Here is a 24,895-nt window from a genome sequence, read left to right as displayed (position 1 = left end):
AGCAGGATCCATCCCCTCCTTTCTGGGCAGTGAGAGACCCTGCATTGGGTGGCATTGGTTCCCAGACCGAAAGAATGCCCCATCACTTCTGAGTGAACCAGGAAAGGTGGGCAAAGAGGTGCCAAGGCCCAGTCCACTTCCACTGCCAGGCGAACCTTGGGGATTGCCTGAGTTTGGAGGCACTGAGGCCAGTTACCCTGATTTTAGCTGATCTCTCGTGAGATTTGTTAGGCACGTGGGAGAGGCATTGGGTAGAAATTTTGGAGGTTCAGAGCTTCAAAGACTAGGGACTCAGGAATCTTTTGGATTGTTCCTACATCAGAACCCATATGGGCTGGAGCAAGTCTCCTACAAGGCTTTTTAGTAGTGTTTTTCACTTTGCCCCACGAGAAACCCTTTATAGGGGTTCATCCTGTAAAACAGACCTGCTCCATGGGAGGAGGCCTGGCATGAAGTCCTTTGGGTCTCTGTGGGAAGCACAGATGTTCAGAGGAGGACCAGACCAGACTCCTTGCAGGACAGAACCCCCCTTATGCCCTAGCCTCTGGAGCTCCTTCACCCAAAGGCCCATTTTGGCCCTGAATACATTTCTTCCTTGTGGCAACTGGCACCAAGTGGGTGCCACAAAAAGATTTCTTGGTTAATGGGAGTCAAAACAGCCCCAGAGGTGTCTCTAAAACCCAGCCCAGGATCCACCACCCACATTGACTTTTAGAGTTCAGAGGCCCCTGCGGCCATCATCCAACAGTACAGCAGTCAGGATGGTCTTCAGAGCACCAAGCAGCAGCCACAGCCTGGGCACCATCTCCCAACCTCTCCCCTGCCCACTGCCTTCTAGGGGTTCCTCCCCAATTACGACCAAGCAAAGGCAAGATGGCAGCGGGAGGCTTTGCGGGTGACATTTATTTGCCAGGTTCAGCAGGCACACAATTTGCCCACCAACCTTTCAATTACCAGAGCAGACCCATGGGCATGCAGGGAGAAGGGCAGGACCACCACAAGTGCCGAGCAAGGGCAAGGACTGGGGTGGCTGCCTGTCCAGGCTGTGGTGCAGTCTGATTGAGGGCACCCATCAGGAATCTCCTGTGGGGAACTGGGGAGGGTCACGTGATCTCATCCCAGCAAAAGCAACTCAACATGACTCAAGGGTACCATGGCCCTGGATGGGAGCCTTTGGAATATTCTTCCATTTTGTTGAAGAATTGAAAAACAAAACAAAATCTGCCCTGTGAATCACAAACCCTCAAGGTACTGCCATGCAGCAGGACCCCTGGGATTAAGAAGACTTGCTGGCTGAGCCTATGGGCACTGGCATCCAGGACAGGGGATAAGCGTTCTCCTTGTCTGGTCTCAGGGTAAGGTTGCAGCTAAACCGGGCCAGTAAGTGCTGGGCTTACCCTCTGCTCTCCCAGGTCTCATGACCACACCCTCATTGTTCCTTTCTCCCTGAGGCTCAGGAAGTTCGGGGCACCCCGCTTTAGGAATCAGCAGGGCAAATCATGCAAAGGTCTTCCCAGGGACTTCCCATGGACAGAGATGGAGACTTCTCCCCTCCTACCATTTTCTTTCAATTCTAAGGAACCCCACAGCTAGCAAACAGTGCCCCCAGCCATGTGATCAATCCTTAAAGTATCCTGCCCTAGATTTCTACATCCTCTCTACCAGCCTGCATGCACTCCAGGAGCAGCATGTAGCCAAGGTGCACACCCTCTTGCTCAGGAGCCTAAGACCACTGACAGGGCCTCGCTGGAGGACCAGCTCTCAGGGCAAGGCCACCCATGTTTAGGGCCTGGGAGAGTATGGGACCTGCAGAGTCTGCCTGGGCAGGGAGGGGGGAGGTGGTGAGGCCAAAGAGAAAGGGAAAGGAGAGCGGGGACACCCCCCTCCCCCAAGTATCCCTAGAACAGTGTCCCACAAGGAACAGAAACTGGTGAAGCTAGCATAAGACAGAAGAAGCCACGAGAAATCCATGCAAGGGCTGGGGCTGGCCCTGCCTCTGGCCTGCCCACCACTCACACACATACATATACACAGGAGCCAAGACTGCTCTCCCGTGGCTCCCCAGGGATGCCCCCTAGGATGGAGGGGGCTTGGGGAAGCGAGAGCATCATGCCAGTGACTCTATGTACATGAGAAGCCCCTCATCTACTCTACTCCCCTCCTGCCCGTCCCCTAACCCCTCCCCTCCAGCCAGGCTGCCCACTCAGCTGGCCTCCCTCCGGACCTCCTGGACAGAGCCAGCAGCCAATTCCCCTTTACTAGAGGGTGGGGCCTGGCCTGTGGCGCCCTCTAGGGCTGTGCTGTCCAGCTGGGCCACAGCCGGCTCTGGGATGGCAGCTGCCTTGGGAGCTGGCGTGGCACTGCTTTGAGTAGTGGGCACAGCGCCCTCTTCTGTGGCTGGCGTGGCTCTCCCATCAGTGGCTGGAGTAGCGCTCCTGTCAGTGGCTGGGGTGACACTGCCATCAGTAGCCGGCGTGATGCTTCCATCGGTGGCTGGAGTGACACTGCCGTCTGTGGCTGGGGTCACACTGCCGTCTGTAGCCGGGGTGGCACTACGGTCTGCAGAGGCCACATGATCACTCTTTGCAGCACAGGCTGCATCACCCTCCGTGGTTGGGGTGGCACTGCTCCCAGGGGCTGCGGCAGCTGCAGCTGCGGCCCCACCTGTAGCAGCCCCAGGGGCAGCAGTATCTGTGGCTGAGGCCGACTGTGCTGCGGCTGCACCAGACTGCTCTGGTGCCCGGAGCCGCTTCATAAGGGTGGTCACTCGGACGGCTTTCTGAAAGGAAGATGGAGGGGAGAGGCTCAGGGTGAGGAATTATAGATCTATGATGGTGTTCCCAGATGCCTTTGCCCTGCCCAGGACCAGGGACCCAGCTGCCCAGCACCCCTGTCATAGGCCATGACGATGGCTACTGCCAAACCTACTGGCCTGAGAAATGCTTACATCTGGCTGCAGGAATAAGTGCCAGAAGAAAGCACTGGGGATCAGGCCAGGCAAGGGAATGGCCCAGTCCTACCTTCCACTTGGCCCTGGCGAAATTCTTTTCAATCTGGGCACACACACCATCCTTGATGTTCTTATCAGAAGCAGCATTGCCAGAAATCCTAGAAATAGAGAGTGGAAATACATCTGGATTAGAGGGGAAGAAATCTTTGGGGGAGACCCCACCCAGCCCTTCCCCAGGGAACCCAGGAACCACCAGTCAGAGCCTTTGGGCTGGCCTGTGCTCTGGTTACACTCACCCAGGCTTCAAGGAAGGGGCTGCAAGATGTGGGGGGATTGACGGCCAAGGTCAGGGAACCCTAGCCTCTCCGTCCATCCTCCCCTGGGGTCCTGCTCACCACTCATGGGAGATGGCCTCTTCTGCAGTGATCCGCTGATCTTGCTCAACCTCCATCAGCCTTGTGACCAGGTCTTTGGCTGGGGACAAAGCCACAGAGGGGGAAGACATGGGTGCCCCAACCTCACTGTCTACAGGTGGTGAGTGAGCAGAAACGCAGGAACAGAACCCAACAGCTGGGCGCAGTAGGCACCCCATCTTTCCCCCAGCCCCACACCTTGGCACCCACAGCTGGGCACTGCCTCACCTGCCTGTGAGATATCATCCCAATATGGAGAGTCGAACTCATAGTCACCAGCCAGGATCTTACGGAAGAGATTCTTGTCATGATTCTCATAGTCATCTTCTTCTACCTCCTCGTAGAAGGGCGGGTTGCCTGAAAGCCTACATGGGCCAGGGTCACCCAGGACAGACATAAACACAGGCCCCATCCCTTCCTGACTGCAACGCTGCTTTGCTTGTCTACTCACAGGATGTACATAATGACTCCAATAGCCCAGCAGTCCACAGGGCGTCCGTACCGCTGCCGGCCCACCACCTCCGGGGCTACAAACATCAATCTACTGGTCAGTATCAGGTCTGTGGGTCAGGGGCCAACCATTCCCACTTTCTAGGGGATCCCCTTCCCCCTCTTCATGCTACCCAGAAGGCCTCAACAAAGGCTGCCCTCCCTCATCCCGCCCCAGCCCCACCCTCTGCTTGCCCAGATACTCGGGGGTCCCACAGGGCTCCTTGATGAGACCATTCTCAAGCTTAGCCAGGTGGAAGTCACTGATGACGATCTTAGAGTTCTTCAGCCGGTTATAGTAAACCAGGTTCTCCAGCTACTCCGGCCATTAGCAATGGCATGTGGGTAGGCAGAAGGAGATATGAGCAGACATCAGGGGCTGGGTCCAGTGCTCCAGAGGTCTCCCCATCCCAGCCCTGCTCCCAACTGCCCCTTGGACTCTGGCCCTTGGCCTTACCTTGAGATTCCTGTGCACAATCTTGAGTGAGTGCAAGTAGGCCACAGCCTCCAGCACCTGCCGCACCACATTGCTTGTGTCTCGTTCAGAATAGTAGCCCTGGTCCAGGATCCAGTCAAACACTTCTCTCCCCGTGGCCCTGAGGGACATCAGCCCCTGAGTCCCGCATGAATAGAATCAGGGGGTGGGGCAGGAACAACTGGGTGGGTGGCTGCGTTTGGGTCCCCAAAAGTTTAGAAAGAGTGGGAGGAGGGGTTTTCTTTAGCTGCAGAAGTCAGGATGAGGGAAGACCCTGGGGAACGCCTTGACCCCAGACCCTCACTCACAGTTCCAGGAAAATGAAGTACTCTTTGCGGGTCACAAACACATCCACTAATTGCAGGATGTTGGGGTGCTTCACCCTGGCAGCAGGAAAAGGAGCCACCAGTCAGGGCTGGGTGAACCCCTGGGGAAGGCTCTTGGTTATTATAACAGTCACAGCATCCTGAGACTAACAGAGACTGGCAAAGCCTGAGGCCAGCTCCCCATTACTCGCTGGGAACCCCTCCCCCACTTTCCCCAGGCCTTACACTCACATCTTCAGGATGCCTATCTCATTCTTGGCTGCCTTCCGCACCTTGCGGCCATCTCGCTTCTGGAACTTCTTACAGGTGTGCAGTTTGCCTGTCGTCTTGTCCTTGGCCCGGAAGATTTCACAGAATTCCTCGCTGCGGCCAACAAGCACCGCACTCAGCCCTGGCTGAGTATGGGCTGGGCTGCACTCCCTTCTCCCTTCCTCGGCCCTGCCCACCCTGGCCCAACAGGCCCCAGGCACTCACGTCTTGATGACTTGTCCCAAATCATATCTGTCAGTCACCTCCGATGGCTGATTGTAGTTCTTCTTATCGCCCAAAGTCACACACCCAAACGGCATTGCCAAGCTATAAGCTGCAGGCAGGATGGGAGCCAAGCTCAGCTATGCCACTCCCATTTCTTGCCACCATACATGGGTTGACTTTGGGATACCCCAGTGTGGCTCAAGCCCTTCAGGGGCAGAGACGGCACAAGGAGGGACTAGACAGTAGGTAGGCTTAATTCCTACCCCTGCCTTTCAGGCCATAAATACTGACACCCAGTTTGACTGCCTAAACTACAGCAGCCCCCATGTATGAAACATGTGTTACACTAACATATTAGGAGGTAATTTTGCCACCATCTAGACTCAAAAGATTTATTTATTTTTTTGTTTTTTAGCTACAATGACCGACCTGCCAGACACTTCTGAAGGTCTGGCAATACTAAGAGCTGGTGAAGATGTGGACATGAGCACTGCTGACACAGGGTAACTCTTCTTTATTGGGAAGCAGTTTGGTAAAACCACAAAAGTTAAACCTACCCCAGGAGCCAGCAAACATGCTCCCTCACAGACACACCACAGTAATGCATATACTTATGCATCAGGACACTTCTGCAAGATGGTTTATAGTGGTCATGTTCATAACAGCCAAAAACTGGAAAGACGTCAAATATGAGAGTTTTGAGCCCGGTGCGATGGCCTAGTGGCTAAAGTCCTTGCCTTGAACGCACCAATATCCCATATGTGCACCAGTTCTAATTCCGGCAGCTCCACTTTCCATCAAGCTCCCTGCTGGCGGCCTGAGAAAGCAGTGGAGGACGGCCCAAAACCTTGGGACCCTGCATCTGCATGGGAGACCTGGGGCAAGTTCCTGGCTCCTGGCTTTGGATTGGCACAGCACCAGGCGTTGCGGTCACTTGGGAAGTGAATCATCGGACAGAAGATCTTCCTCTCTGTCTCTCCTCCTGTCTGTATATCTGACTTTGTAATAAAAATAAATAAATCTTTTAAAAAGAGAGAGAGAGGGAGGGAGTTTCAAAAAGGTCATGGGAAACGTGTCTTATGAAAAACTATACAGATTTGAGGGCCCAGCGCTGTGGCCTACTGGCTAAAGTCCTTGCCTTGAAGGCGCTGGGATTCCATATGGGCACTGGTTCTAATCCCAGCAGCTCCACTTCCCATCAAGCTCCCTGTTTGTGGCCTGGGAAAGCAGTCGAGGACGGCCCAAAGCCTTGGGACCCTGCACCCGCGTGGGAGACCCTTCTTGGAAGAGGATCTGGGCTCCTGGTTTAGGATCGGCACAGCACTGGCCATTGCAGTCACTTGGGGAGTGAATCATTGGATGGAAGATCTTCCTCTCTCTCTCTCCTTCTCTCTATATGTATCTGACTTTGCAATAAAAATAAATAAATCTTTAAAAAAGAAAAACTATACTGGTTTGAAAACTCTGCACACACACAAACATCTTTTAATTCCATTTCCCATGACCTTTTGAAAGTATACTGCTATCAGCAAATTGTACTGTAGCATCCTTACATAATGGCATAGCATACAGAAAAATGAAAGAATTTCTGCTAGACCCAACATACTAAATTAAAAAAAAAAAAAAAAAAGATTTGGGCCCAGTGCGGTGGCCTAACAGCTAAGGTCCTCACCTTGAAAGTGCCGGGATTCCATATGGGCGCCGGTTCTAACCCTGACAGCTCCACTTCCCATCAAGCTCCCTGCTTGTGGCCTGGGAAAGCAGTGGAGGATGGCCCAAAGCCTTGGGACCCTGTACCCACATGGGAGACCTGGGGCAAGTTCCTGGCTCCTGGCTCCTGGCTCCTGGCTTCGGATTGGCACAGCACCAGGCGTTGCGGTCACTTGGGGAGTGAATCATCGGACAGAATATCTTCCTCTCTGTCTCTCCTCCTGTCTGTATATCTGACTTTGCAATAAAATATATATATATATATATATATATATATTTAAAGTAAAAAAAAAAGATTTATTTATTTATGTAAAAGACATTTTCCATCTTCTGATTCAATCCCAAAAAGACCACAACAGTCAAGGCTGGGCCACACTGAAGCCAGGAATCAAGAATTCCATTTGGGTTTCTCACTTGGGTGGCAGGGGCCCAAGCACAAGAGTCACTTTCTGCTGTTTTCCCAGGTGCATTAGTAGGGAGCTGAATCAGAATTAGAGCAGCTGGGACTTGAACTGGCATCCACTGCTTGCTGTTGTTGGCAAGCAGTGCCTTAACATGCTGTACCACAATGTTGGTCCCGGCATATGGAATCTTGCTTGGTGTTTAGTGGGGGAAAAAGTGCAAAAAATACACTAAATATGATCCTAGTAATAAATATTTCAAAAATAGGGTTTGGTGTGGTAGCCTAATAGTTAAAGTCCTTGCCTTGCACGTGCTAGGATCCCATGTGGGTGCAGGTTCATGTCCTGGCTGCTCCACTACCTTTCCAGCTCTCTGCTTGTGGCCTGGAAAGACAGTAGAATATGGCCCAAAGCCATGGGATCCTGCACCCATGTGGGAGAACTGGAGGAGGTTCCTGACTCCTGGCTTCGGATTGGCTTAGTTCCAACCATTGTGGCCACTTGGAAAGTGAACCAATGGATGGAAAATCTTTCTGTCTCTCCTTCTCTCTGTATATCTGCCTGTCCAATAAAAATAAATTCATATTTTAAAGAAATAGGGAGAACTCACCCATGTTGTTTAGGAATACTAACACAGTAGCAAAACTACAAAAAAGAGCTAGGAAATCATCACCAAGAGTCAGATAGTGGTGCCTTCTAGAAGAAAGGGAGATGTGATTGAAACAGATGCACTAGGGCACGTTGAAGGGCCTGTTTCCTGACACTGAACAGCTATACAGGTATTTGCTTCATATTAATTTTTAAATACGTATACATGCACATGATAAAATTCAGATATATTTCACAATAAAAAATGTGGATAAAAACAAGGGCTACTCATACTACAGTATACTTTGTAGCATTAAAAAGCATACTGTGAGGGCCAGCATTGTGTCACAGTGTGGTACAGGGCTACACTGTTGCCCGCAATGTAGGCATCTCATATGGGAGTGCCAGGTTGAGTCCTGGCTGTTCCACTCCAATCCAGTCCCCTGCTTAATGTACCTGTGAAGGCAGTGGAGGATGGTCCAAGTGCTTGGCGTCTGCCAAGTCATGTGGAAGACCTAGATGAAGCTCCAGGCATCTGGCTGCGGCCTGGCCCAGCCCCAGTTTTTGCAGCCATTTGGGGAATGAACCAGTGTATCTCAATCTCTCTCTTCCCCCCCCCCTCACTCTGTCTTTCAAACAAAATAAGTAAATCTTTCAACAACAACAAAAAAAAGTGTACTGTATTGGAAGGCTAAAGTGAAAAAGCAAGGGACAGAATGGAAAGAAGGCTGTTATTTGGATAACATTTTAAAGTTCATATACTGGTATACACTCACAAACTCTTTTCTGGATGGACACCAAAGACATGAGTTCTCATTAGGGCAAAGAACTGGATAGTGAAGAGACAGATGACAGTTTTTATTAATCAATGTTCTGTTGGAATTGCTGCTGCTTGCTCTGATTGACAGCTAATGCTGCAATCAGACACAGCGCTTGTGGAACTCCCCCACGGGAGGAATGTCCAACTGTGGGGTGAGGCAAAGAGCTTGGAGGAGGAGGCAGCATGACAGCCAGGCCCACGAGGGGACGGCCTGCCAGGAAGCAGGCAGGGGCAAGGGGCAGGAGGAACAAGACAAGCCTACCCAGTGCTGGAGCCCACAGGGAGCCTGGGACAGCTAGCTCTGCACGTAGGGCACTGGGTCCTGGATCTGCAACCTCACTAGTTACAGCCTGAGCCTCATGATGGTGCCAGCAGACTGGTTCCAGACCCCGAAGGAAAAGGCCCTGGCAACACTCTCTAAGGAAGCTAGTGACCTTGCAACCACGATGCCCAGAATGCCCATCCAGCATGACATGGGGACCCCAGCAAGCTGTGCACTGGGGTGGTACTGACTATTCTCCTGTGCTTACCGTATTAGTCTCTCCTTGTATCAGCTAGATCTTACTGTAGATGGATCCTGGCTAGGGGTGCTGGAGCCCTGGATCTCCCCTCCTTGAATGAACTCACAGCCTCAATGAATAGGAAAGAAAGGAACAAGGCAGCTTGACAGGGACTCTGCCAGCCAGAGTGGAAGCTGGAGACCTAGCCAAGCCTCAGGGCCAGCCCCAGCTGCTACTCTTTTCCTCCCAGGCATGCAGGCACACAGGTCAGTCCCCCAAAGCCTTAGAAAACAAATGCCACCAATCCCCTCATCTGGGTTGCTGGGGCTCTGGGCACACAAACACATCTCAACAGCATTATTCAAACCAGGGCTTAAGCCATCTTGTGAGCTGCTGCAGACATGAGCGAGAGGCTTTAAAGATTGTTGCCAGCTGCATGTCTTTGCTTTGCTGCCAGGGCCACAGCCCTGCTTCTGTGTGTGCTGGGGGAAAAGCATGGGGCTCAAATTCCACTCTCACAGCCGGGCAGGGCCACCCACCACTGCTGGCCACCCATTCCCACACATTAACATCCAGGGGATGGGGCCCGCCTTAGTCCTCCACCCACCTGAAAAGACAGTAACTTCCTCCCGAGGCTGGAATACACATAGGAGGGTGTTGCCTGGGCCTGCAGGTCTCCCAGAAGGGCTGGGGACCCCCCCAGTGTTCCAGCTCCATGGCCTTGCTTACAGTGTTCCCCTAGCAGGAATGCCCTTCCTCCAAAGCCTCCTATCTGAATCCTGTTTGTCACGGCAGAGCTATTTATAACTTTTTTTTTTTTTAAATCAGCAACTACCTCAATATCCAACAACAGGTGACTCTCGCTAGCTGGACTGCAGGAAGTCTGGGTGCTGGCCAGGGTGCTGCCTACCTGGGCCTCCCGTGGAGCAGCCTCCACAGGAGCGAGGGTACCAAGACCCAGGCTGAATCTCTTCCTTCCTTGTGATGTCTGGTATTAGGTTGGTTGTGCAACACAATTATCTTAAACAATTCTGACACTGCAAGGCCAGACTCAAAATGGCCCTTTCTCTGTGATACCTTCCACAACCTCCACTTCTCACCCCTACTCCAACCACTCCTGGCTCTGCCCATGTGGGGCACAGTTGGTAGGTTATGAGTAGACCCGTCCCCGATCCTGGCCCCAGCCTTTGGTTATGCATTAGCATCCATGCCCACAGGTGCCCCAGGGCTGATCTGAGGGGTGTTTATCTCCACCACAGAAAGCTGAGTCTCTGCCCACAACATCAGCCTGGAACAACCATCAGCTCCTGCAGGACTGAAAGCTGGGGCAGACACAGATCCACCCACACTCCCATTCTGGCTGTGCTGATATTAGCTAGTCACTACCCCTCCTCACCCACCTGCTTGGGCCTCCAGACCTAGGCCTAGGGTGAAAAAAGGAGAAAGAGGGGGCCATGCTTAACAATGAGCACCTTAGTCCCTTCCACTCTCACCCACTCTAACATCTGCTACTCACTCATGTTACCTGGGAGGATGTGAGCGTGTGCATCAAGCACATCAGCAGGGTGGGGTCGGGGGTGAGGAGAGGGACCTTGGCCCTGATGCTGAAGGAACTGGTAAACGACAGTTCTAAGAACAGTAGGAGGACAGGGAGGAGGAGGTTTGCATTTCTCAAGCTCACCCCCATGACCCAGACCCAACATGGGGGTTAGTTGTCCTTTGCCTTAGATAGGTCCATGCGGGACCAAGTAAGTATACACACAGCAGCCTGCGTCACAGCAGCTCTCGCCCTGGAGTCCCAGCTCCCTCCTCTCCTCTGCAGAGCGCACCTGTGAGACTGGGGGGAGCACAGAGCCTGGTGCTGATTCTGCCACTGTCCTCCAGCTGCTCCCAGGCAGAGCTTGAGCGCCAACAACTCTCCAGTTCCTGCCTGCTCCTGGGGCTTGACCACTGGGCTCAGGGAATCCAGCCTTAGGGAACCCTGAGGGAGACTGTGTGGTTGGTGCCCTTGTTACAAAGGGACCCTTTGGTATCTTCAGGTAAGTCTGAGCCAAGAAAAGCCTAACTGGGACAGAGGCCAAGAGGCTCCTCATTAGGGTCTTACTCTCTCCTCCACTGGGTCAGCCTGGTTCTGGCCACAGTCATAAATGGAAGTTTCCTGCCACCCTGGCCCCAGAGCTTGCAGTGAATCTAGGAAGGCCACCAGGGGCCCAGGAGGCCTCTGACTCCCTCCCAGGGACTGACTGCAGGCAACACCTCCAGATTTAGTGGCAGCTGTGAACTCCAGCCTGCAAGCATTCCCTCCCCTCCCCTGCTCTCTTCTCCCAGGGCCTGGGGCAGAATTTGCTGCTCTCACAGACTTGCCCAGGCCCAAGCCTTGCCTTGCTTACAACCAGCAGAGCCCTTTCTCATGGGATCGGGGGACCAGGGGATTGGGGATGTGGAAACCTCACTCACCAGACCTGGTGTTGGGAGAAGCGCTAAGATCACAGTCCACCTTCCAGTTGCTTCAGGGGCTCCTCCTGGCTGAGCCCCCAGCTCCATGGAACAATGGCCCACATTTCTGTAGCTGGCTACCTCCTACACCCACACTGAGTGAGAGGAGGGGGTCTCTCCTGGCCTCATGGGTGGGCATGCAGTCAATTGCTACCTTCAGAATGTTTCAGTTTCCAACATGCAGGCAGGACCAGTAGCTTCCTGGCCCCTCCACAGGCAATCTCCACAGGTCCCAATCTTTTAGCCCCAGAAGCTATCCGGGGCTCTGCTCTGCTGTGGTTGGAGGAAGGGAAATGCAGAGGAAGGCATTGGAGTAAAAGGTTGCTATGGTGATGGAAGTTTTAAACCAGGGAAGGGGGAGGGGAGAGGTGTTGGCCAGGTCCCTTCTCTAAGAATTCTGGACACTCAGGTATGTCTCCTGCACCCATGGGCTCTGTGACCCTGGTCCCCATCAGAAGAGGGGAGGTGTGCAGATTGAGACATCAGAAAAGAGAGAAGGCAGAGAGGGACCAAAAGCAGAAGCTGTGATGGCAAAACAAGGAGGCGACCCTGGAGTAAAAGGGACACAGACACAAGAGAGAGAGAGAGACGGGGAGCAGGTGGACAGGGGAGGGCAGGGCCAGATTCTGAAGGGACCTGTGAGTGCCTCTTAGAGCTCTAAGGTCTGATGGCCATGTGTTTTACATCCAAGTCTACCTGGAGCTTGAAGTCTGAACCCCCCTCTTATCCCCCAGACACTGAACTTGGCGTGGGAGGCACCGCCAAAAAGGAGCCAGCTTCTTACTGGTTCTCATGGTGGGAAGAAGCCAACTGTTGCAACCCCCAGGCAGGAAAGTTCCCCAGCCCCTCCACCTGTGGCAGTCGAGGGCAAGGGACAGCCAACATATGGAAGCACAGGCATGGGGGTCTGGGGGGTGGGGGCAAGAGAGGAAGACTCCCTCCCCAGTCAGTGCTCCTCTCAGCCACCCAGCTGCACCTGAATCTTGTGGTCAAGACCCCCCACCCCGCCACCCCCACTGCCATCCTCTGGGGGCCTCTCCATCAGAGAGAGAGGTCTGACCCTCACCACCTGAGCTAGTGGATGAATGCTGCCAGCGGGGCCAGAACCAGCAAAACAACTGTGTAATCCCACCCCCTTCCCATGCCTCAGTTTCCCTGAGCAGAGACCAGGGATGCTGTGGATCTCCAGGGTGGGCAGGCATGGAGCTGAAGCTGAGGGCTGGCTGTAAGCATATGGGCAGCTAGCCTAGGGTACCTGTGTGCCATACCAAATGCCCCTAGGAAAGTGGAGGGGACCCTGCCTCTCCCCTGCTCCCCACTAGATCAGCTTGACTCTGAGGGGAGTGGGCACACCATCTCCCAGTGGAGTTAACCATAGCCCAGGGGTCTGGCTGGAGCTGGCAGAGGAGGAGGGCACTAGATCCTCAATGATGGTTTTAGGGAACTCAACCCCTGAGGGCTGGGGGCGGGTCAGAGGGCAGAAAAGGGACACAGGAGAGCTGACCCAGGTCTCTGGGAGGGACAGAAAGCCCTACTACTAGGAAAGAACCTGAAGAATCAGGCTCTGTCTGGGGGGTGCAGACAAAGGCTGTTTGCCAAAGCTCATGGGGAGGGAACAGGGTGGGCAATGGGACTCAAGAGTCCAGGGTCTCTACCAGACAGTGGAGGCTGGTGAGGGCACAAATTCACCGTTTCCACCTGTCCCTTGGACCACCAACCAAGCGCTCTGCTCCTCCCCGTGGTGCCACCCTGACCCCCTTCCTCAGTGCTGCTGGCTCGCCCCCGCTGGCACAGCAACACACATGCGGAAGGCACACGTGTGAGCACCGAGCCCGCAGCTCCCATCAGGAACTTGTGCGCCCCCACCCTCCACTCCCCTCCCGCACCGAGCACGTGGGTCGGTGCACTGGACCCCTGGCTAGCCCTTAGGTCAAGATCTGAAGACTCGAACGTAGATAAGGGGCTGCTGATCCCCCAAGGTTTGGGGCCTCCTCCCCCACCCCGCAGTAGCCCCGCCCAGCCCCCCTCCGGGCTGTCGCCCATAAAGAACTCTCCGTTGTCATGGAAATTAGTGACTGCTAAGCTGGAGGGAGGGGATCTGGGGGTAGTTGGGAGGGGCTCGAGGAGGCTTTGGGAGCCGGGGAGGAACCGCTCGGCCCCTGGCCCCGACCCTCACCGGGCACCACGAATTTTCGAGGGTTAAATGCTATTACAATCGGAGCTGCAGAGGCTTCCACCCCGGGGCCCTGGAGCCGTCCTAGACGACCGAGAACTTTAGCCCGACCCCGCACACCGCCCCCAGGATCTGCAGAGCCCGCGCGTTCTGCCCCCGCTGGGACTTGGCGCCTTCGCGGAGCCCCCACGCACTCTGCGCCCAGAAACTCGAGTCAGGGTGAGGGGATGGAGGACAACCGCCCCAAACCCCCCAACCTTCATCCAAGAGACGGTTCCCCACCCCAGTCCACCCCAACCAGGCTGGACCTGCTTCGCACCTGCAGCGCCGGTCGGTCACGGGGAGGAAAGGATCGTGGGCTCAGCGGGGCGCCGAGGGCTCCGGGGGCGGCGGGCAGAATCTGCTCCGGGCACACGGGGCAGACGCGGCGCCAGCTGCAGCCGCTTCGGCTCGGGAACCTCCAGCATCTCCAGTCGCTCGCCGGCACCGGATTCGCACCCTGGGCCGGGGGCGGGCTGGGGGCGGGGCTGCCTGAGAGGCCCCGCCCCGCCCCTGGAGGAGCCTGAGTCCCACTCGAGGCTGGAGTCCCACTCGAGGCGCACTGACCTGTCCAGTCCCTGCCAGTCTCTCAATGGCTCCCTCAGGCCCATGGACTCCTGGCTAAACAACGGCAGGCCTGGGGGGAAGCCGGAGGCTTTGCACTGCACAGGAATCAGCAGGCAGTAACGTCTGGGTGTGGGTGTTGTGTGGGGGAAACCTGCCCAGCTCCCAAACCTAACCCAAAGGGCCAGACTCATTTAGAGGAACCACATGGATAGTGGTGAGCAGTGTCCTGCAGAAGGTCCCCTTAACTGGAGGCAGCCTGTAGCCCTGTAAGGGCCCCAGTTCCCATGAAAGAGCCTTCTACCTCACTCTTAATCCCAGCTCTTGCAAGCCCACTAATCACAAGCCACAGCCAAGGAGGGCAGTGTTTGCCACAGGGGTTAAGTCACTCCTGGAGACACTAGCCTTTCGTGTTCAATCCAAGACCTGGCTCTGGTTCTGATTCACCCTCCTGTGCATGGATAGCCTGGATGACAGCAGGTGGTAGCCCAGGCACTTGCCACCTGCTGGGGAGAACTGGATGGAGTTCATGGGTCCTGGTTGCTGTGGGCATTTGGAGGGTGAACCAGCAGATGAAAGCACTCTCTCTCTCTCTCCTCATGTTAAATAAACCATTTTAAAAAGTTGCCCTGTCTGCCCTATCTTTTGTGGCACTGAGTCTCCCAAACCATGCAAGTCATATATGGTGTGACATGGACTCTGCTTTCCTCCCAGACCAGTCACCCCCTAACACTTTAGTAACCCCTGCTTCCTGAGGGGTCTGGGCTAGTCTATAGGAACATAAGAGAACTATAGTACCAAGGTGTGTACCACCAGGCTGTCTTCTCCATGGAGGGCCAGATGTACTGGGAAGAAACTATGAATAAAATTCTTGACTGTGGACCTGCTCCTTACCTGGCAGGCACTTGGCTTCATTACCTGCCCCATCTTTTTTCAGTCTTGAGGACTACCCTGAGACCAGCACCTTAGGCCAGACTTGAGCCTCTCAGGATCTGGAGCTAGACTCAGCCTCTCCAACTCTACCCACTGAGCCCTCTGCCCCTGCTCTGGGCTGGGAAGGCATGGGATTACTCTCAAACACTCAGCTTTGCCAAGTGAGGTTCCCCTACATGGTGACCCACAAGGGCTAACAGGAGGGACTATTTGAGTAAAGAACTTGGGGCTAGATTGGCAAATGACTGTCTCCAGCAAGGCCTCTGGAAGCGTTCCTCCGGAGGGAGAGAGGGTGCTTAAAAAACCCTTCACAACCTTGCCTGGTTCTAGCCAGTACTGGATCCAGGTGATCGTGGTGATAGTACCAACCCCCCTCCCCCCACCCCAGCTGGATTGAGATTTCCTCTCTGTACACTCAGCTTATGTCTGCAGAATGGAGTGACGTGGTCCTCAGTTCTTCCCACCATCTAGCCACTGTTGTTAACATAGTGAGTTTGTGTGCTTGTATGGTAAGGACAAGCTGTGGTTTACTGACCCCACACAATACACGCATTTTGTGCCTTCCTCAAGGGTCATGATTATGCAGGCATGGGGAAGAAGCTGGGTTGGGGATTGCTAGGCAGGGGGAAGGGGTATTTCCTAGGAGCCCTGCTTGCTCCTGGCAGTCCTCCACCTCTTCTGGGTTCTAGGCACACTCTGTGGCACGTGGGTGACAGCACGTGGCAGGGAGTGCATGCACACATGCATGTGTGTGCGTGTGTGTGTGTGTGTGTATGCATGCTCTCTTACATTGAGGAAAATGGCAGCAGCACAATGTGTGTGCACCGGTGCCCAGGGGCACGTGTGTCTGCATTCCACATGCACCCAGGCGTGCTTGCTGGCACGTGTACAGCTGTCGCCGGTCCCTGGAGCTGCCAGCCCCCTTTCCTGCCTGACACAAGTCTCAGGTTTGCGGAGGCTGAATCAGGCTGTTGAGAGCAGGACACAGGAAGGAGATGAGCCACGCCAAGAGGCAAGTTGGGCCTGCGACGCCAACACCATTCAGTCCCCCCCCCACCAGGCAGCCCCTTGCTCTGGGGGATACAAAGGAAGCAGCGATGGGTAGAGAAGCAGAACTCAGGGCTGGGGCTGGGACATGGCATGGCCCTCAACTCAGGACATGGAGGCTGGTGGGGCAAACTTCAGTGTTTTTGATTTCCTCCTCCAACTGCCATCTCAATAGAGAGTAATCACACCGGCAGAATCTCGCCTCCCACAACCCCAGGCCATGGACCCGGCCAGTGTTGAGGTTCATTGCCAGACAGGGCCAGGGGACTGATTGGCTTCCAGCAAACCAACCCACTCCTCCCCCACAACACTGCTGCTCTCCCACTGGTCAGAGGACTAGTAGGAGGCCCAACCAGCACGGGGAGCAGTCCAGGTCAAGATCAGAGGCTGCGGGCGTTGACATTGCCTGGTAGCCTCTGGGAGACCCCTCCTGAGGAGGCCTTTTAGGCCAGCTGATTGGGAAGCTGAGGGAGCAGTGTGAAGTTTATAGCTTTGGCTCCCACCAAAGCTGGAAGGCCAGAGGGGCAGGATCAAGAGGAGCTTAGTGTCCAAAAAGCCTGCAGAGCAGCCAGTGTCTCATCCCCAGCTCAATGCGCTGCTACCCAGAACCCAGGAGCCAGGAGCCTTTCCATTCCCTGCCCCCAATGGCCAGGAAGCAGCACTCCTACACCCTCCTACTCTGGCAAGCCCCCAGAAGCTCTGGCTACCCAGCACAAAGCTCCAGCCCGGTGTCCCTTCAGGATCTCCAACAGGCCAGTGCCTCCCACCGCTCACCTCCGTAAGAAGTCAAAAGCCGGTCAGGGACCCTTCTTAAAACCAGACCCCCAGCCATCTTTGCAACTTGGGATGGCTCAGCTGTTGTCCATATCTTCGACCACCAGAAGAGGGCTCCAGATAGGGTTAGTGGGGGGATTGTAAGCAGTCTTTCCCTCTGAAGCTAGGGGAGGGGGCTGCTCCCCCAGCCCCCACCTCATGACTCACTCCAAGCTGTGTGGGTTATTACATTATGTTTGAAATTGCCATGGCAACTAGCTGGCAATCAAGGGTAATTGCACTTGTCGTCAGGGCAACAGGGTAAAACCCACAGCAGCCACTCTCTGTGGTTGCCCTTGGGGTGCAGTAAAGGTCAGGCCAGACCAGAGCCAATACCAGCCAAGGAGCTCTGGGGCCCTCCAAGAAAAGTTAGGTTGCCAGGGCCTGTGAGTTCCAGAGCATGGAAGCAGGGCCACCCCCTGCCCCCCCCACACACCACTGGCCCAGATTGTAGGTCCCTAGCTCCTGCCTTCCACATACCACCCTGCCACAGAAGCATGCCATGAAGCCTGGTGCAAGCAGAACCAGAACTTTCATGTGTTCACAGCTGGTACTTGTAGATAGCCCATGGGCCCTCTTCCTCGTACTCACGACGGCTGATCCACAGGCTCTGGAACGAGTCCCGACATGCCATGATTGAGCCCCCAAGCCAGGCAGCCACTGCACGGTGTGGGGAGCCCAGCACGGTGGCCCTGGGGCCCAATTCCTGCTTCAGGCGCTCGGGGAAGCCACTCAGCAGAGTGCTGCCACCATCCAGCACCACGTTAGCTAGTAGCTGTTCCTGCTGCTTGGCCTCCAGCCGGCTGATGCTGAGCAAGGCCAGCTGTGGGAGGCCGGGCTGGTTGAGGCCCAGCAGATTGGGCTGGAAGAGGGCTTCGGGGCAGCAGAACCGCTCTGAGCCCAGCGTGATAACCTGCTTATCCGGGAGCACAAAGTCCACTCGGGCCTGGACTTGGGTCCGGGCCATCTCGGCAGTCATATCCATGGCCACATAGCAGCAGGCCTCTTTAACCTGGTTGACCAGCCCTGCCTTGGGGGGTGAGTGGCCACCTGCCAGCAATAGTTGAGTCAAGTATTCAGTGAGGTCACCACCGGCCACATCTAGTCGGTAGGTGTCAAGCGGGGCCAGGTCCCCGGTGAGGATGGGTGCCACATATGAAGTGCCATGGCCACTGCCCACAACCAGACCTGTGGTGCGCCCGTAAGCATAAAGTGCCAGCAAGGCCTGGTGCACGGTCTGCATTGCAGGCACCCGGAAGCGCTCAAACAAGATCTCTGCCACCTTCTCCCGGTTGGTCCGTGGCGAGATGGGTGAGTCGGCCACAAGCACAGCCAGTTCTTCTGACTGCACGCCCAGTCTGCAATAGAACAGGTGCTGCCACAGCACTTCAAGTGCGTCCCAGTCAGAGACCACACCTCTGTTCAGCATCGGGTAGGAGCCGTCTTGGTTTTCAGGTACAGCATACCGGGGCTGGCCCTGGGCTGCGTGCTGCAGCAGCTGGACTCGTGAAGGGACCACGTTGAGGACATGGTTCTCTCCAGCCAACCCACATTTGGTGAATCCTGTACCAGTGTCGATCACCACAGCCGCCATGCCCTGGTAGGGACTGAGTGAATGGCGGCAGAGCACGGGGGACTGCACAGGTAGGGTATCCACGGTGGATACCAGCTCATAGCAGGTCCCGTGGAGCAGGCCGTGGTGCGCAACCATAGGCTGGCGGGTGACATCCTCAGCCGCCAGCTTGAACCGAATGTTCTGGGGCTCGGTGTTCACTATGGCCATGGGCAAGGCCTTGCCAGGAGTGGTAAAAGTGATGAAGGAAAGCTGCTCCTCCTGTGTCCCCTGAGAGTTGCCGGATTGCCAGGATGAGAGCTGATGCATGTTGGTACTTTCTGTACTACTGACACTAACTTTGTTTTGGCCCACGTAGATAGAGGCCTCCTCAGGGGCCAGGGGCACCCGGAGCACCCCAACATGGGGAGGCAGGTCCAAGGGCTCACCCTCCTGGGGAGAGCCCTGGACAGGCTCTCCAGTGATTGTGGTGGTGGGGGGGGGCCCTCTTAAGAGAGGGGTCTCTTTGATAATGAGGGGCTTCCCAGCGAGTGGCACCTGCCCAGAGGAGGAAATTTGGATTGCAGGAGGGGTCTGCCCGGTGAGAGGGGGCTGGTTGGGAAGGGGAGTCTGCTTGGTGAAGGAGGACTTCCTGGTTAGAGGTGGCTGTCCAGCAAGTAGGCTCTGCTCATTGAGAAACATCTGACCAGTGAGAGAGGCCTGTCCAGCATCTTCAGCCCGAGTGCCTTCGGGGAGAATGGCAATAACCTCTTTCTGTTTATGGTTGTGCAAGTCCTCCTGAAGTGAGGATTCAGGCACCTGCTGTGTGTTGGGTGTTGAAGCCAATTCTGAGTTTACCCACTGGAGTTTCTTGGCCTCTGGCATCCTCAGGGAATCTAGCATCCAGATGGTACGACTGGATCCAGCTTTGTCAGCCTCAGGCTTGGACCAGCCAGGATCAGGGCCATGTGTCAGGATCCTGTCTCTAAACTGCAGGGGCATGCCGAGCTGCACAGGTCCAGTGAGCATCCCGACTCCAATGGGTGTCTCTGTGCCTGAGGCATTCCAGGCCTCCAGGTGGAGCCTGCCTTCCTTGGGAACCAGAGCCACCTCTCGGTAGCTGCCAGATGACAGGCTGGAGGGCACAGGGCTGGAGAGCATGGGTGTGGTGGGCCAGAAGGTGGAGTGATTGCTGTCAGGGGAGAAGATGGGCCTGCCCAGTGACCGGGAGGATGGCAAGGTTTCAGAAGCATAGAGAGAAGGGGCATTGGGCATGAGGCCCACCAGTACTGCCCGGGAGCCCATAGGGTCATGGCACAGCAGCCCCATCCTGGTGTTGCCTGTGGCCATGTCAAACACCAGCACACGATCTTCCACGGCATCCCTGAGCTGGCAGGTGGGGGCACTGGATGGGGGAATCTGCATGGCTTCCTGGGGATACTGGGGCAAGGGCTGCTTGTGAGAGGTGACCTGATGGGCAGACAGTGGCACACTGGGGCTGCTCTTGGTGGAACTGTTGGGTGACTGCTTCTCTGGCTGAGAACTCTGGATGTCGTGGCTACTTTGGGTCTTGGGGGTGTCTGGGGTCTTCTGACTTAGTATTGGGCTGCCAGGCATGGAGGTATAGCCCAGCGGCTTCTCCCTCAATGTCTCAGGCTGTTCAGGTGTGACCTGCCTTTGGATAATCTCGAACTCCTGCATGTGCTCCACAAACTCTTCCAGAGTAGGCGTCAGGGTGGAAGTCTCCTTGGAGTAAACGTTCATCTTGTCTTGGCAAGAGTTGGCCACTTTGGAGGACTGCATGAGGACTGACCATTGGTTGCCACACCTGAGGAGGAGATCTTGAGAGAGGCCCTTGGGAACTAAAATGGCTTCATTCTGGTGTTCAGGGGTGTGAGGTTTGACTGCAGCAGGAGTTGGGGTCACATCCTGAGCCGGAGATGTCATCACCTGAGCTGGAACCGCTGCTGGAGCCACTGGAACCGCTGCTGGAGCCACTGGAGGAGCCAGTGACAGTAAAGAAGTTTTAACCTGAGCTGGACCTGGCTGCTTTCCCTGGCCCTGATCTTGAGCTGGGAGCTGAGCTGGAGCCAGAAGAGGACCTTGGCCTTCAATTAGCCCATGCTCTCCTGAGAAGAAGTAGGGTAACCACCGACTCTTCCTGTTGACCACCGGAGCCATTTGTTTGGGGTTGCAGGGCTCTTTGCCCCAGCCTACCAGGACTTTGGCTGGAGCCTTGATCTCACTCCCAACCTGCACCTGGAGTCGGGGGTTGCAGGGTCCATGCTGGGATATGTCACTGCCGCTGCCACTGAGCCTGCATACAGGTAAGAGCAGGGTCCTGTCCTCCAGGTTGAGATGCTGTGGGGCTCCTCCCATGATGGAACTTGGAAATGGGTCAGTGGAAGACAGTCTTGATGTATCCTGGGAGGACTGCTCACTCTCGCACTGGGAACTGGCCCTGGAGGAGTTATGGAGCTGCTGGTGAGCGGACTCAGGCAAGTGGGCTTGGAGAATTGAGCCACAGGCCCCATCAATGGCAGTCTCATTAGACAGCGATAGCCCCTGCTTGACGTATAGAGATCCCGGGTTTATCCACAGTCCTTGGGACCCTCTGAGACTACCCCCCAGATGCTGGCTGCTGACCAAGGGGTGGCCCTGGGGGCCTGATGGATCAGGGCCCCCCACCTTCTTGGTGGCTTCCATAGTCCTGTTCCATGTCCTGGGTGCCCTGCCCCCACTTTACTGTCATGGCAACCCCACACATCATAGCCCCCAATGACCTGAAAGGAACAGAGTGCGGGAAACCAGGGGCCCCACCCCCTGAGGAATGGAGGCCTGCCCAGGAAATCTCAGGGAGCAAAGAGGCTCAGGGACCCCAGTGAAGTGAGTTAGTGACGGGTCAGCCTCTTTTTCCCCTTACTGGCCAAGTGACTACTCTGTCAAGGCCAGTGCTAAAAGGGGAATAGTTGTTGCGGTGGGCAGGAGAGATCTGGAGGAAGCTTTTTCAGGGAGAGCAGGGAAGAAGCTTCCTTCTCGCCTAGTTTTGGGAAGGCAGAAGAGGGTGAGGGGGCTCAGGCTGGGGCCCAAGCTCTCCTCCCCTGTGTTTTCTAGCTCCCACTCCAGGGACAGCAGCTCCTTGGCAGTCTCTGCTGCTCCAGATGGTTCTCTTATGCCTGTGCCTCACTGAGCCCCCTCCCCAGAGCCACATGTCCCCTAGTCCCAGCATCAATACCCCGTAGGGAAAGGGATGTTGGAGAGGGAAGTGGGGGGGAAGGGGAACCTCAGCTCAGAATTCTCAAGTCAGAATGTTCTAGCTCTTGTCCCATTGTGTTGGCTGCACCTTGGTCAGAAGGGGCGTGGGGAGCAGAGCTAGGACACAGTGTCTACAGGGCTAGTCAAGTGGCAGTCACAAGATAGGGCCTCAGTAGGGACCTAACAGGCATGAGATGGGCTACAGAGTGTGGATCTGGTCTGGTTCACAGTGGGCGCAGCCCTGAGAGCAAGCAAACATAGCGTGGTACACACAGGAAGGACAGACTGGGCACAGGGCAGGTGCAAATCCAGTTCCAAGCTCCAATTTGTCCTAAATAAAGGCAGAGTGACAGAGAAAGAGGAAGAAAGAGACACAAGAAAGAGAGATCTATCAATTAACCCACTCCTCAAATGTCCGCAAGGGTCAGCGTCAGGTCAGACCAAAGTCAGGAGCCAACAACTCCTTCCTGGTCCCTTATATGGATGTCTTGGACTTGGGTCCAAATCTATTGCCTCCCAGGTGCATTAGCAGGAAACAGATTGGAATCTGGAATCACTGGGACTTAAACCGGCACTTGGATAGGACATGTGGGCATCCTGAGCAGCAGCTTAACCACTGCACCACCATGTCCAGCCCCCACCCTCTATTTCTGAGGTAGGGAAAGAAACGGGCATGGAGGAGTGGGATCTGCCTGTCAATCACAGAGGACACTAGGCAGCAGGAGGATTTTTTTTGCTTTTTTTTTTTAAGTCTATTTGAAAGACAGGTGACAGAAAAATTCCTCATCTGCTGGTTAACTCCCAAGTGTCTGCAACTAGCTTGTGCTAGAACCAGGTTGAACTATATCCCAGTCTCCCATCCTGGGTGATAAGGACCCAGGTGCTTTAGCCATTACTTGCTGGCTTGCAAGTTGCCCCTTAGCAGGAAGCTGGATCACAAGCAGGGGCAGGACTCTGAGCCCAGCACTCTGCTATGGAATGTGGTATCCCAGGCAACAAGTTAACCCACTGCACCATGCCACCCACCTGTAGGCTACACTTCTGAGAGTCACCTATTGCTACGGCCCAGCCCTGAGCTGCTGCCTGCTTCCAGCTTGGAGCTCAGAGCACCCTCCATTGTTCTTTCAGGACCAAGTCTTTTCAGACCTGCGTCAGCCTTTCTGCCCAGGCAAAGGGCTGTGGAGAAGGCAACACAGGCTTGTTCCCCGAAGCAGTGTGTTTTCGGAGGCTAACGACTGTGGTTATGGTAGCTGAGGGCTGGAGGTTTGGTGACCAAAGATGCAGGCTTGCACTGGGCAAAGCCTGACTCAGCCTCGGGGCCCGCCCTCCTTCCCTGTGTGCTGCCTTCATTAAGAATGGGGCAGATGGCTCTGGACATCGGGTGGAGCAGCTTGCATGCTGCTGTGGAGGCCCCAGGGCCTGTAGCCTGTGGGTGCGTGTGTGCGTGCATGTGTGTGTGTGTACGCCCATGGGCACACACTCTCTGAGCATTGTTCCCTGCATTCCTCTCGGGCCCAGACAAGCTGTTTTTCGTGCGTTGCTTGTTCCTGGCAGAGACGCTGATGGCAGTCTCCTGTGCCTGCAGTGTCTGAGCTGGGCTGCGCCTGAGAGGTTTGGGGGAGACCCTGAAAGCCTCCAGCTGGCTTGACCGCTGAGCCATCCTCCACTGCCTGCAAAGATGAGGACTAACTCTCCCCTTTCCAGGACTGGGGTCCTTCCTGAGCAGCCTGGTCCTGGGGTCCCCTAGGGAAGGGAGTAGAGCTGGCCTGAAGGAGCCACTGGCAAAGAGTCTTGCAGGAGGCAGCCAGGGAGAGCAGGCCTATCCCACCTTGGAAGCAAGCTCCCCCTGCGACAATGTCTGATGTCTGCTGGATCCTTGTGTGGGACCAGCTCAGGGTGGAGTACACGTGTCTCAGCCTCATGGCCATGCTGGGAATCGGGCATTATTGCATCATTCTTATAGATGAAGACATCACAGCACAGAGAGGGACAGTGGTCTGCTTCACAGTGCACAGCCAAACCGGAGTCAAAGGCAGGTCACCACTCTGAATCCGAAGTGTCATCACTGGGTGCCACATGGCCATGGGCCTGATCCTCCCTTCTGGGTGCTATAGCCCCAAGCCACACACCCACACTGGGTGCTCCCCAGCCCTGCTCCTCCTCCCCTCCATAGATTAGCAGGTTGTCTAGCTACTTTCCCTGTGGATGCCAGCTAAGCCAGTATCTTTCCAAGAACCTGAAAGTGCTGCACATGGGCCAGTTGCACACCCCATGGGGGTCAAGCTGAGGCTTTTATACTCAAAGCTCTTGGCTTAGCCAAAGGCCATTCTCATTTCGTCCAGCGGTGGGGAGGAGCAGCAAGGAAAGTCAAGAGACTCCTAGGAGGGGTCCTTTATGCCTGGCCCCTAAAGATAGCCCCCTGTGCCCTCCCCCACCCTGTGTTTTTAAATAGTCTCTCACCAGGAAGAAGGGCGTCCAATTCTATTTCTGATTCTGGGAAGTGAGGAGGGCCAACATGTTACCATGGCAACCTGGAGAGCCCCTCCCCCTCTAGCCAAGCCCATTCCCCAGGCTGAGGGCTGTGGGGTGGCAGAGGGTAGCAAGGAGCTCAGTCGGTGGGCAAGGCTGGAGGGGGCAGCCTTTGGGAGGGCAAGTCCCAGTGCCTGCATGGCCTTCCACCTCGCCTTCACCTTGGCCCCCCTGGCAGCCCAAGGGGAGAGAGTACAGTCATCCTGGGGTGACCTTCTCCCTCTAGATCAGACGCATCACTCCCACCTAGGAGGCCCTAAGGACAGTGGAAAGGTGGCCATTGGGACATAAAGGGAAGAAGCAGGGAGTTCTGGGAAGGGCCAAGTCTCCTCCAGATCTACTTCTCCA

At 55.4% G+C, this 24,895-nt stretch overlaps 2 protein-coding genes across 6 annotated transcripts; both read right to left on the bottom strand.

Moving 5' to 3' along the window:
• Positions 1 to 877: 877 nt before the first annotated feature.
• CAMKV (CaM kinase like vesicle associated) lies at positions 878 to 24,895 on the bottom strand. Of its 5 annotated transcripts, XM_058678874.1 has the most exons (12): positions 14,135 to 14,463; positions 5,128 to 5,236; positions 4,885 to 5,016; positions 4,636 to 4,710; positions 4,310 to 4,448; positions 4,048 to 4,168; positions 3,815 to 3,890; positions 3,592 to 3,728; positions 3,346 to 3,424; positions 3,021 to 3,108; positions 2,665 to 2,779; positions 878 to 2,559 (listed from the first exon to the last, which is right to left on the bottom strand). In XM_058678874.1, the coding sequence occupies exons 2-12, from the start codon at positions 5,220 to 5,222 to the stop codon at positions 2,204 to 2,206; spliced, it is 1,413 nt and encodes a 470-aa protein (XP_058534857.1). In that variant the 5' UTR covers positions 5,223 to 5,236; positions 14,135 to 14,463; the 3' UTR covers positions 878 to 2,203. The 5 variants fall into 5 exon arrangements, with proteins under 5 accessions (XP_058534857.1, XP_058534855.1, XP_058534856.1 ...); XM_058678872.1 differs by lacking the exon at positions 14,135 to 14,463 and adding an exon at positions 24,479 to 24,895 and having other exon boundaries at positions 878 to 2,779; XM_058678873.1 differs by having other exon boundaries at positions 878 to 2,779; positions 4,087 to 4,168; positions 14,135 to 14,468.
• On the bottom strand, positions 17,725 to 21,514 carry LOC101529766 (uncharacterized). Its single transcript, XM_004581479.2, has one exon. It carries the CDS (start codon positions 21,467 to 21,469, stop codon positions 17,753 to 17,755), a length of 3,717 nt encoding a protein of 1,238 aa, XP_004581536.2. The 5' UTR covers positions 21,470 to 21,514; the 3' UTR covers positions 17,725 to 17,752.

This window comes from Ochotona princeps, chromosome 21, assembly GCF_030435755.1.
Source record: "Ochotona princeps isolate mOchPri1 chromosome 21, mOchPri1.hap1, whole genome shotgun sequence".
NCBI classification, from domain to species: Eukaryota; Metazoa; Chordata; class Mammalia; order Lagomorpha; family Ochotonidae; genus Ochotona; species Ochotona princeps.
Note: the sequence above shows the minus strand (reverse complement) of the source record. Positions and strands in the feature narration are given on the sequence as shown.

Coding starts and splice junctions, on each gene's coding strand:
- CAMKV (XM_058678872.1), bottom strand. CDS start 5,222: ATGCCGTTTGGGTGTGTGACTTTGGGCGATAAGAAGAACTACAATCAG. Junction 3,891..4,047: donor TGGGACCCCCGAGTATCTGG/GCAAGCAGAGGG, acceptor TGATGTTTGTAG/CCCCGGAGGTGGTGGGCCGG. Junction 2,780..3,020: donor TCGCCAGGGCCAAGTGGAAG/GTAGGACTGGGC, acceptor TCTTCCTTTCAG/AAAGCCGTCCGAGTGACCAC.
- LOC101529766 (XM_004581479.2), bottom strand. CDS start 21,469: ATGGAAGCCACCAAGAAGGTGGGGGGCCCTGATCCATCAGGCCCCCAG.